We start from the raw sequence: 11,975 nt of genomic DNA, 5'->3' as shown, positions 1-11,975 counted from the left end.
TCAGTTTGGACTGATTTCATTGTATCGGTTCTTTTGTTCAGCTATCAGTTGAGCTCTTTATCAGCTGACCGGGCTTCTGAAGGTCTATTTGTTGAACCACCTATCAGCTGGACAATCAATTGAACTGTTTTTAGATATATCAGTTGGACTGGTTCAGTTCTGGCAATCATTTGGTGCTTTAAGTTTGTGTCTTGACAGCTTCAATTAAGGCTTCGTGAACTGATCAGTCCTGAAAATTTTCAGCTTTCTGTGCACTAGATACATTTGTTAAAAACAAAATAGCAAGTTTTGTTAACATCTAAATCAAGATTGCGAACATGAAATATTTCAATATCTTTTCATTCAAAAATCATCTCATGATATTCTTATTTGTCAAGTATACGTTGATGAAATTATATTTGGTGGTTCTTTTCAAGAACTTGTTGATAAATTTGTTACTAACATGTCATCCCAATTCGAAATGAGCATGGTAAGGGAGTTATCTTTTTTCCTTGGATTGCAGATTAAACAATTGCATGATGGTATATTCATGTGTCAATCCAAGTATGTAAATAACTTGATCAAAAAAATTTCAAATGACAATGCCAAACACATGAGAACTCTCATGGATTCAAGTGAAAACTGTCTAAATATGATGTTGTTGGCGGTTTTGACAACACCATGTACCGCAGCATCGTCGGTAGTCTTTTGTACTTAACTGCTACACGCCTCGATATTTTGTTTAGTGTCTGTTTGTGTGCTAGATACCAAGAAAATCCAAAAATATCACACTTAAAAGCTGTGAAATGCATTCTTAGATACATTGCAGGTACACTTGAATTAGGTTGTGGTACACACAAGAGACAAACACAAATTTTGTAGGTTTTCTGATGCTAACTAGGCCGAATACCTGGATGATAGGAAGATCACATTGGGTGGATGTTTCTACCTAGGGAATAATATTGTGTCTTGATATAGTAAGAAGCAAAATTGTGTGTCCCTATCCATAGCTGAGTCTGAGTATGTAGCAGCTGCTAGTTGCTGCTCACAACTTGTGTGGATGAATCAGATGATTGAGGATTATGGTTTTTACAGTGACATTATGATTGTATATTGTGACAACTCGAGTGCTATAGACATTTATAGGAATCATGTTCAACATTCTCGAACAAAACACATAGACATAAGACATCACTTTATTCGAGATTTCTTTGAAAAAGCATAATTCGACTGGAATTTGATATGACTGAAAACCAGCTGGCTAATATATTCACGAAACCTTTGGACTTTGAGAGATTTTCCAATATTTGGAAGTCTCTCAGCATATACGTACAATAATCTCACACACATGTTGTCATTGGTGTTGCCAACACCGGTGACAACACCATTCATCCATGTCTATTTTTAGGATGTTAAGCATATGGCATAATCATAATCATCATATTTAAATGTGTAATATGTACAATGATGGCAATTTCCTAGTGTGCATCCTGACAGAGATCAATCTTCCAATCAAGTTTTGTAGGTGTTCTATACCCAATCTCAATCATCAAATAATTGAGGAATCTCTTCTTGATCATGTCCAATATGAAAATGGTGACTTGAAAACTTGAGAAATTTTTGAAAAACAGAAAAGATTAAGAAAATAAAAATAATCAGATTAGAATATTTAAAAAAAACTACCTAGAGGAGTCCATTGAAGACAGTTCTTCTAGTGTGAGAGCTACCACTTTTAATTCAAATTAGAGATTGACAAAGCTACCTAGACGAGTCTTTTGAAGAACGTTTCTTCTATTGTGGGAGCTACCATGTCTAAATCAAAATATTTTTGTGGAAGTATTGACTCATAACCAATGGTGTTGCACGGTGGTGTTGCCAACAACAAAATTTATACACTGCCTAACATTTCGATATTCATCATATTAGAGGAATATTTAGGATATGCATATTATTTTTGTTTAGTGAATTCATCATCTGCAGTGACATATCAGTATTTGGCCTATGACGGTTGATGAAAACCTTGATTACCCGTATTTTGAATTCATGTGACTACATGTGTCAGTGGGTTAGAATCGACGTGGGTTTTCACTGGATAATCGTCTGGAATCGTCGTAACACGAGTTTGATCAATTTTACCGTTTCATTTAGGGATAAAACCGTAATTAGTGGCTTGGGTGAATTTCGCAAATATTACCGTTGGGGTTTGGATCATTTGTTACGTAAGTGAGATAATTGCAATTCGTTACCATTTTACTACTGGATTATTTATGCTGGAGGTGCTTACATTGAAATTATTTTACCGATTCAGATTTTGCTCCTATCTCTTTCGCATAATTGCACTCTCCTTGCATTTTGTCGTGTTAAATTCTCTTTGAACCTATCTTGAATTCCACATATTTTTGGATCAAGCTATGATACGTTGGATATTCGAAGTGAGATGGAAGGAAGGAGTGGTGTTTCGCCACTAGTGGCAAGACCACCCACAACACCACCACCAAAACCATCTGCAGAAAATCAATTTCAATTGATCGTCATGCACGAGAACATCCCACTGGAAACCATCGCTCCAGGTGAACTAGGTAATGAAATTGATGTCGATAATCCACCGGATTACGAGGCTGTGAGGAGGGCATTTCCGCCTCACCTTCTACCAAGGCGCTCCAAACGGCAGGAATGGTATGCCCTGAGTTTGCACCGGCGAAGAAGTCTTGTTCCTCCTCTTTTATTACAAATTTTTTGGACCTCGATTTTTCTTCAGGAGATGATTCAAGGGATGAGGACTTTGAATTGGTCGCACGACCGCAACCAGTTGCTTACCCAAAGCCTTCTGCTTCAACCTCTGTAGCACAGCCAATCAAAACCCCAGCAGAACCAAGAGAGTTTGCATAGTCCTCAGGTGATGAACAATCCCTGATTGACTTTCTCAATAGCTTGAAGGAAGACAAAATCAGAAAGCAAGTTGAGGAGCTGTCCACTGAACCCGATGAGGAAATGCTCCAAGAGTTTGCGGATAATCGACTTGTCTCTTCCTCAAGTTCTTCTTCTACCTCAGAATCAGAGACATAATATTTTACTGAAATGGAATCTCCCGATGACGCCTCTGAACCAGAAGCTGAAGCCACTGAAGCTGGTGATGATGTTGAGTCGGTGTTGGCAACACCATTGACAATTCTATCGTTGTAGATTATGATCTATCTACCTCTTTCTCCACCACCTTTTATACTGAGGATGCAGTTGCTAGATGGTATCTCTATGCACATAGAGAGTTTATCGAAGAGATAAGTTTCAATACCGAAAAGGTATAATCTGGTCTCGTTCCTCAGAACTCAAGGTTTACTCGCAACGATGACTTGTGTGTTGCCCTACCCAAAAAGGCTCGTGCGAGAGTTTTATTGCAAACTCATTGCTGATGTTGGAGATGTCAACTCTGTCCGGTTCAGACGCGTGTTTGTTCGGAATGCTATTTATCAGTTCTCCCTGACACTATCAATTCATACTATAGAACTCCTTCGGATGCTGAGGACATTACTCATGCTAATATTGATGCCATCACGACCGTGCTAACTGGTGGTATCATCACCAAATTTCCAGTTCGACCCCATCGATTGGCTGCTGCTAATATGACGTCCTTCTACTCTTTGCTGCACAAAAAAACCATTCGAAATTGGACTCTCTCTTCAAACACCACAGTGGTAACTAGGCCGCAGGCCTTTATTCTCTTTGATATTGATACAGGTCGCTCCTTCGACTTTGGACAGTTGGTGTTTAGAACTGTCCCTCAATTTGCTGAAGGTGGATTGAAGTACACACGACTACATTACCATCCCCGATCTATAGAATTTTAGAGTCTCATGGATTTGCCAGAGAAGATGAAGACCTTCTGACAAATGTGGGTGAGTCTCTGAAAATTTCCCCAGCCTATTTCAAGGGAAATCGCAAATTGGATCTCTCTTGGTCTGTAGCTGGTGTTGCCGCTGATGCTTGCTACACGCTTCCTCCTCCACCACACCACCACATGATTATCTTCTGGTGTCTATTTCTGTTTTGCAGGCTCAAACAGATTTTGGATTGAAGAAGATTCAGAATGCTAAGGACTTGATTGCATACTATGAAGATCAAATTGCTGAGTACCTGTTGCTACTGGAGGTCGCAGTACATTTTGGACACAAAGGAGCAGTAACAAATACAACTGAATCTGATTAAGATGAAACTAATGATGCAGAAGCTGCAGCAGAGGATACCAATGAGATTCCGGAAAGAGAAGAAGACTGATTGGATTTTTTTTTCGATTTGTCATTGGTTGGTTAACCCTGTTGATTTTGGGTTGTCATTTTTGTTTCTCTGGTTGTTTAGAGCGTAAGTGTGTTAATGTACAGGTTGTGTTCCAGGTGATATAAAACTCTTTTCATATTCTGTGTTTTGCACTCGTGTTGACAACAATGCGTAAAGTGTTTGGTGAAGAGTGGTTTCGTTTGGTTTAGGCAATACGCCTTTTGTTTTATGCATCTAGTATTTGGTTTGAGTTTTGTTAATCTCACTAGTATTGTTTGTGTAAACGATTTACATTTTTTCTGGGGAATTTTTGCCCTGAGGCATTATACAAATATTCGTACTGTGTATAATTTACTCTATCTTATTCTGGTTATTAAAGTCTACGTGTGTTAAGTAATTATTTTCCGCTGCATGTTGTGTGCTGATGTTGACAACATCCGAGCACAACACTAACTTCTGATACACACATCGTAATTTATTTATTGTTCATTTATGATCAACAACATCCTTTCAAACACAAAATTATTCTACTTAAATATTTTTCATAAAGTATGAAAGTTGTTATATAAAAATCTCTCAATTACTAATTTTATTTTTTTTTTACATGAAAATTGTTTAACACACAAAAAAAAAAAATTCGAAACACTGTATGCATGCACAAAATGTGTAGGTAGGTTTACTAATAAATGTTAAGATGTGGCCCATTTAAAAGATTTATCTCCTTTTTAAAGATTCTCATCAATAATCAATTTGAAAAAAGTCCAACAATTTAAAAATAAAAATTACATTTTGTAAAGTGACATCAAAACAAGTGCACAACCACAAGCCAAAATTAAAGGGATTGACAAGTTAAATAAAACTCATTGTCCACACCACTTGAAAACTAAGCCCTACCAAATGAAAACAGGTACTACAAAGGATAAGCATCTAAAAAAACACATATTTCTTTGTTCCCCATCAAACACAACACATTTTATTGTCTTGCCCACTTTCATCATTTTTAATCCATCGAATCAAAATTTTATAGGTATAAAAAAATTTACAAATATTTGGGACATACTCCGATAAAAATCTCAATATGTATGTCATACGAGACCGGGCTTGTAGCCCAGTTGGTTTCATCCGTTGCTATACTATAAAAATATATATATGTATGTATGTCGTATACAAATATGACATATAAAAGTCCAGAAACATCCATTTCGAATTTTACGAAAGTAACAACTTCAATAGGATTAACACTATTAAAAAGCGAACGGTTCCGCGCTGTCCAAAGACAATAGATAATGAATAACATAGCCAGAACTCACATTTTGGGGATCTTCATGCCGCGAAAGTCCTTCTTGAACGAATTTAAATGTATCCTTAAAACATGGAAATAACAAATTTTATCCCAAAGATTCCTAGTAGCTGAAAAATGGAAGTAAATATGCTTAATGAATTCATCAACTGCGAGACAGAACAAATATAACTTATCTCTCACAAATAAAAGTGTATCCCTAGACAAGACTACGACAATTTGGCCCGTAAACAGTTCATTGCTGGATATTGTGATATTTGTTAGTTCATACGTACAATGTCATGACGAATATTAATTTGAATTTACAATTAATAAATTTACCAATTCTACTTAAACATGTATATTACATATAATACAACCATTAAAAGGAAAACAACAAAAAACAAGAAAATGGGTATGGAAAAGGAAAGGACTTTATTTAATTAAAGTTCAAGTGGGTTCTCACCAACCATGAGGAAAATTAACAATTATACATAGTACATGTTCAACAACAAAAAATAGGTTTAATTTTGCATCGTCTGGTTGTATATTTAATGTCAATGTGAAATATTTCCCCTGCTAATTTTTTTTAAAAAAAATAGATAAATTAAAGCGTTTATGCCGTCATGTAACTAATAAACCATATATAATTGAGAAAATTACGATTTTCGTATTTTATGTGTTTCTCTTTACAGTTTTGGTCATTTAAGTTATCATAATTAAATTTTAGTTATATGACTTTCAATTTTTAGCAATTTTACTTCTTCCGCTGATGTACACTAGTACACTACACACTTGAGAGTTATGTAGGTAGACCAACGTCATGTTGGCGCCATATTAGTGTCGTATAAAAAAATGATCAAAATTGCGAAAAACACAAAAATAATATATCAATAATGAAATTTGATAATAGACATTAGTGTCATATAAAAAAAGATCAAAATTGCGAAAAACACAAAGATAAGATATGAATAATGAAATTTGATAACATAGATTATCAAAATAGCGAAGAGATAAAGACCAAAATTGTAAATTTTCATGTATAATTATTGGTTTGCAAAAATTTGCTATGAAAAAGAGACCCTTTACACCATTATTCTCAATCATTTCAAGCACCTAGATGATTCTCCATTTTATATGCTTTATTATTTATTTACACTTCAAATTATCTTGAATGCTCTCCAAACATCATCGTACATTTCCACTAACACCATGTCCGTTGTCAAAGGCCTTTCTTCATCAGATTCTTGCAGGAATCCATTCCAAAGGAGGAATGATTCTGGCGAACTCGACGTTTTCGAGGCGGCTCGGTATTTCTCCGGTGCCAATGAGAATCCAGCTTACGTTTACGCTGCAAAGTATGATCAATATTTCATTAAAAACGGTACACGTGTGAGCCCCGACATGCCGAGAAGAGGTTCATCGATCACACATGATCATTCCCTGGAAAAGCAAATCATGAAGGAAAACAAGAAATACAAGCAGCCAAGTTCTCCGGGAGCAAGATTGGCAAGTTTCTTGAATTCTTTGTTCAATCAGAAGTCTCTGAAGAAGAAGAAGAAACAAAAATCCAGCGGCAAGATTAATGATATCGAAGACGAAAACCCCGGTGGACTGAGAAGAAAAAGAAGAAACAGTTTGGGACATTTTCCTGTCACAAATGTTGCAAGTTTTGGTCCTGATTGGAGGTCCAGTTTTTCAGCCTCGAATTCTGTTTTTACCACACCTCATGCTACAACTCCCACAAAATCATGCAAAGAACTTGTCAGGAGTGATTACTTCAGGCCTGGTACTGTGAAGATTAATGAGCTACATAATGAGAAAAGAAGCACAAATTATGACTGGATCGATGAGAGATTCAGCTTCAGAAATGGGATTTCGGAGAAAACTTCAAGAAATGGATCAAGCTTTGAGTTTTCAGGGCATGGTATAAGATTTGCCACAACTTGGGGATTCCATGATTCTTCATCAGAAGGAAGAGAAATCAGCAAATCCAGTGATGCTGATGATCATGGCGCGGAAAGCGATTCAAGTTCTGATCTGTTCGATCTACCAAATTATGGCTCAAATTTCTGCTCAAGAACTGATCTGCCTGTTTATGAAACAACCAAATTGGATCGCATCAAGAGAAGTTCACTCATTGCCAATGCTGCCACGGTTCCGTAACTATTTGGTCGACGAACTAATCCGATGATATTATTCAAATTCCGGTTACATCAGATGTACATTGGAATGTGTTCATGTTAAAAAAAAAAGAAGTTACGGGCTGACAGTATATAGTGTGATTTCTTGAGATCATGCTTTGTATTATTGTGGGAATATCTGTTACTTTTGTAAAGATCAGGCCAAATCAAGATTCTGAGATATATTTTTGCCTTGAAATGGTTGGTTCTTCACAAACTTCTGATCTTAATATACAGTTCGGAATATGTTTGGTTGCCTTTGAATGTTTTTTACACTAAAAAATGAAGACCTGTGAGCACAATTATTGAACTTTGAGGTTGTGTTTGAATCGGAGGATTTGAATTTGAGAAAACATTTGATGAGAGGATATGATAGACTTCATGTGTTACGATAGATTTGAAATTCACCATAATTACTCAAAAAATAACTATTTGAGATATGAAATCATTTCTCCAAACAAAACATTAAAGTTGAGGAAGTCGAATCACCCCTTATTCTAATATAATGTTGGTAATATAATGCAAATACAATGAAATTCCATGTAAGCTAAAACATATAAATTGGAGTTAAACTAAAACAACGAATTAGAATTTTTCCGCAGCAAAGAAAATGAGTCACACCGACGGAAGTGACCGAGCAAGCACAGCGGAATGTAGGAAAGCCTGCTACAGCGAGGGGAGTTGTTTGATACCAACACGAGGGTACATCCAAAGTCTCAAAATTGTTTTCGCAGGGGGCGCCCCACACTAATTTCCTATTAGGAGAGCTATTAAATGTGGTACTCTGACTATTATACCACAAACTATATTTCTGACAAACGGTCGATCCTATAATCGGTATCAAAACAAAATTTATGCATTCGATTATAACAACTTGCAAGGTAATTGAATTATTGTCACTCTCGTTGGGAAATAATAATTACCCTATTAAGATAACCGTTGAAATATTTTAAGCTATTATACAGTTTAAAATATATTACTAACTATTACTTTTGGCTCGGTCGTATACTTTAGATACGCACTCACAGTTGTATGACAGATTCCAAGCAAGGCTTTAATAAGGACGTCTTGCAAGAACATTGGTTGAGACTTGATGTACTCGGAGTAGGAGCAAGGCTCGGCGAGGTTATGTTGTTTACACTCCGAACGGCAGAGACAAAACTCGATTCAGTGAGGAGCAAGAACCCCATATAGTAAAATGTAAAACCCAATTGAGCGATTATCTAAATTTTACAAGTGGATAAACTAAATATAGCAATTAAGCACAAATTACTCCATTGACCTGTGAGTGTGTTAAGTGTTTTGAGTTGTAGAAATTAATCTTCAAGTGTTCTTTAATGTCTCAATCAAGCTGAGGATGTGCAGAGCCTGGGTTGAGTCATGTGAACAACCTCGCTGTTGACTCATTTCATTTGAAATTACCCTTGCACGAAGTCGAAGATTTCGTGGATTTGCATTAATCAGTTGCATCAAGACAAGTAATTTTTTCCTCCATAATGGCTCAATTCGAAATTGTAGAAAAGAAAATGCTCAAAACTAGATTCAATGACAATAATTGCAAGACATAAGACACGTGAAATAAAATTGTCTAATATGCATTGAAAACAAAAATGGCATGTCAACATGGAAAGGAGAAGAAAAAAAACAATCCTGAATCATAAAAATACTCTCTCAACTTGAAGTTTTAAATAATAAGTAAATACTTGCTCAAGATGTATAAAATCTATTTGGCAACGTCATTTGGAAGATTAGCAAAGTCGCCGGAAGGGTTAAGCTCATCCCAAGCTTCTATCCACATAACCATAGCATCCGCTAACTTTGTGAAGTAGGGATCGACAGCTGAAAGTTTGTCCTTCACTTGTTTAGCCATTTCGATGTAACAGTGTTGCACGGTCGTGCATTCTTTAGGGAGCGATAAGTTCTGGAAGAATGGGATAATGTCCTCTTGCCAATAAATTCCTTTGTACTCTTTCTTCAGATTGACAAACGGGTTGCTGGCTTTGCTATGCCAGATATAAGGCAGACCAGTCTTGACACCGTAACCCAAGTGATCGCAAATCACCTGAAAGTTACATGACTAATCAACTTCCGCTCCACAACCATAGAGACAACTACTATTCCAAGAATCGATTGATGTAATAAGATTATTAAAAATGTAAAAGTAATGTAAAGCCAACCTTGGTGCACCAGCCAGCCCACATGTCATCGTATCGCCCAATTGGCTGACCATCCCCCATGAGTCCAAAGTACATTGCTGGTCCAATCAGCTCACGGTTGAATCCCAAGTTCATACCACACATAGGGAAAATGGTACCCTTTGGAATGGTCATAACAGCATCTACATATCTGGGACGATTGCAAAATGAGCAAAAGTAAGGTTAAAACCAGAGAATGCATTTTTAAGAAACATTTCACGGTTTTAGCAACTTTCATCATACCTGGTGTTCCTCTCACGGGGCTTAACAAGCTGTGTCGGTGCATCATAATCAGGGATATTGAGCCAAAGACCGTGAGAAACAGCAGTGGGGACACCCTCACGGAGACTGAAAGGATACCCACGAACAAAGTCTGCACCCTCCCTGTATGGGTCGTAAAGAGTGTTAAAGAAATTTGGGGTTGATGGAGTTAAGAGATTCTTGATGTGCTGCTCGAGAGCATTGATATCTTTCCCAGATGGGTCTTTGGCAACCTGCACATCGATGAGGAAAAGACACACAGCAATTGCAGATTAGAATACAAGATTCCATAATACTAGATGTTTGCTCCTATAGGTAAAAATTCACTGAATTAAGGATGAATGCATAAAAAGGGGAATTTTCCTCCTCTTAAAACTGACATAATTTGAAACCATAAAAAAGACAGGACTATGAACTGTTCAACTGTTTAGAACTTTATTCGTGCAGGTAAAATACACAAGCACAAACAAGCTTCAGATGTGACAAAAGCCAGGTACAAAATTTAAGACACTCATTGAAGGATGCGATCTAAGAATTCAGAGTTAGAAGTTTATGCAACTTCAGATTCACAATTCTCAGACATCGAGCAACAGGTGGATACTACTTGACTGTCGCTCATCTATGCACGTTCGTATATCAGCCTTGCGATCAGCGCAAATATACGGCATGTCTACAACAACTTATTTCATAAAAACATACTTACGCTAGGCATATACACTAACCAAGATCTATATATATTCGAACAATAAGACAACATCAAAAATCCGGAAGGGAAATATATGCTAACTAATGATGCACTAGCACAAGGAAACCAAAGGTGACATATAGCAGATCAGGTTGACATATAGCAGATCAGGAGCACCGCCAACATCCACTCTGTTCCCTCAAATCGAAAAAATATTTCAAAACATAATTATTATATAATTGACCCTCCAATCCACTAGGATCACCCACAATCTTTAATCAGAAATAAATATATCAATGACTTCACCAAAATTCAAATTTAATCATTCCTACATCAAATCAAATTTAAATTCAAACAGAAAGACCGCAAAAAAAAATAACACCACCTCAAATTGAGACATGAAAACTACTTAAATCCAAATACCCAATTCTAAAAAATCCTTCAAAATCCAAAATTTCCAGACTCCAAAACCCCACACCAACATAAAGATCCAGTCTTTCTCTTCAACTGAGACAGAAAATCTAAACCCGACAAGCAATTTTTCAAAATAAAAGAAACCAACAAGCCAAGATCAAACTTCCAACACCAGAACCAACGTATAAAACAAAGATCCAAAACACAGGATACTTACAAAGCAATCATCATCAATGGTATAAATATACTTCTTCTTGGAAACCATGTACCCGAAGCACCTGCAAGCAGAATCCTTGAACGAGATGCATGATGCCTTGGGACCCAGAATTCTGTTGATATCGTTACGATTGTACAGTTCGTAGTCAAAGCCATCGGGCACTTTGATGGTCTTAGAAGGGTCGCCATCTTGAACTATAATGAGATGGTAGGCCTCAAAGAATGGCCTCCACATCTCCAAGAAATCGAGGTTTCTTATGGTGGGAATCACTATATCCAACTCATCCTTGAGAAGGGGGGTTATTTTTTGAGCAGCAGCCATTGATTCTTGCTCGGCTCTCTCTGCGTGGGCGTGAGAGAGAGAGAGAGAGACGGATGAGAGACAAGGGCTTGTTGGTGTTGGATTTGAGGCAGAAGTCCGAAAATTTGGAGAATCAGTCGTGTGATTTATAGGCTGGAGAAGATGTAGAGTTCTACTAATCTTCTACTAC

The 11,975-nt window shown here is 36.9% G+C and overlaps 2 protein-coding genes across 2 annotated transcripts; one reads left to right on the top strand and one right to left on the bottom strand.

Annotated features, from left to right (window-relative positions):
* Positions 1 to 6,630: 6,630 nt before the first annotated feature.
* LOC140964752 (protein BIG GRAIN 1-like E) lies at positions 6,631 to 7,928 on the top strand. The gene has a single exon (XM_073424679.1). The coding sequence runs from the start codon at positions 6,668 to 6,670 to the stop codon at positions 7,694 to 7,696; it is 1,029 nt and encodes a 342-aa protein (XP_073280780.1). The 5' UTR covers positions 6,631 to 6,667; the 3' UTR covers positions 7,697 to 7,928.
* Positions 7,929 to 9,287: 1,359 nt separating this feature from the next.
* On the bottom strand, positions 9,288 to 11,975 carry LOC140964913 (probable UDP-arabinopyranose mutase 2). The gene is made up of 4 exons (XM_073424899.1): positions 11,486 to 11,975; positions 10,152 to 10,402; positions 9,891 to 10,059; positions 9,288 to 9,775 (listed from the first exon to the last, which is right to left on the bottom strand). Exons 1-4 carry the CDS (start codon positions 11,804 to 11,806, stop codon positions 9,437 to 9,439), a joined length of 1,080 nt encoding a protein of 359 aa, XP_073281000.1. The 5' UTR covers positions 11,807 to 11,975; the 3' UTR covers positions 9,288 to 9,436.

The sequence above is a fragment of the Primulina huaijiensis genome, chromosome 18 (genome assembly GCF_012295235.1).
Source record: "Primulina huaijiensis isolate GDHJ02 chromosome 18, ASM1229523v2, whole genome shotgun sequence".
NCBI lineage: Eukaryota > Viridiplantae > Streptophyta > Magnoliopsida > Lamiales > Gesneriaceae > Primulina > Primulina huaijiensis.
Note: the sequence above shows the minus strand (reverse complement) of the source record. Positions and strands in the feature narration are given on the sequence as shown.

Excerpts from the sequence above, each read along its gene's own strand:
- LOC140964752 (XM_073424679.1), top strand. The coding sequence starts at position 6,668 with ATGCTTTATTATTTATTTACACTTCAAATTATCTTGAATGCTCTCCAA.
- LOC140964913 (XM_073424899.1), bottom strand. The coding sequence starts at position 11,806 with ATGGCTGCTGCTCAAAAAATAACCCCCCTTCTCAAGGATGAGTTGGAT. Across the intron at positions 10,403-11,485 it reads CCATTGATGATGATTGCTTT|GTTGCCAAAGACCCATCTGG; the intron begins GTAAGTATCCTG and ends ATCGATGTGCAG. Across the intron at positions 10,060-10,151 it reads CCCCGTGAGAGGAACACCAG|ATATGTAGATGCTGTTATGA; the intron begins GTATGATGAAAG and ends CAATCGTCCCAG.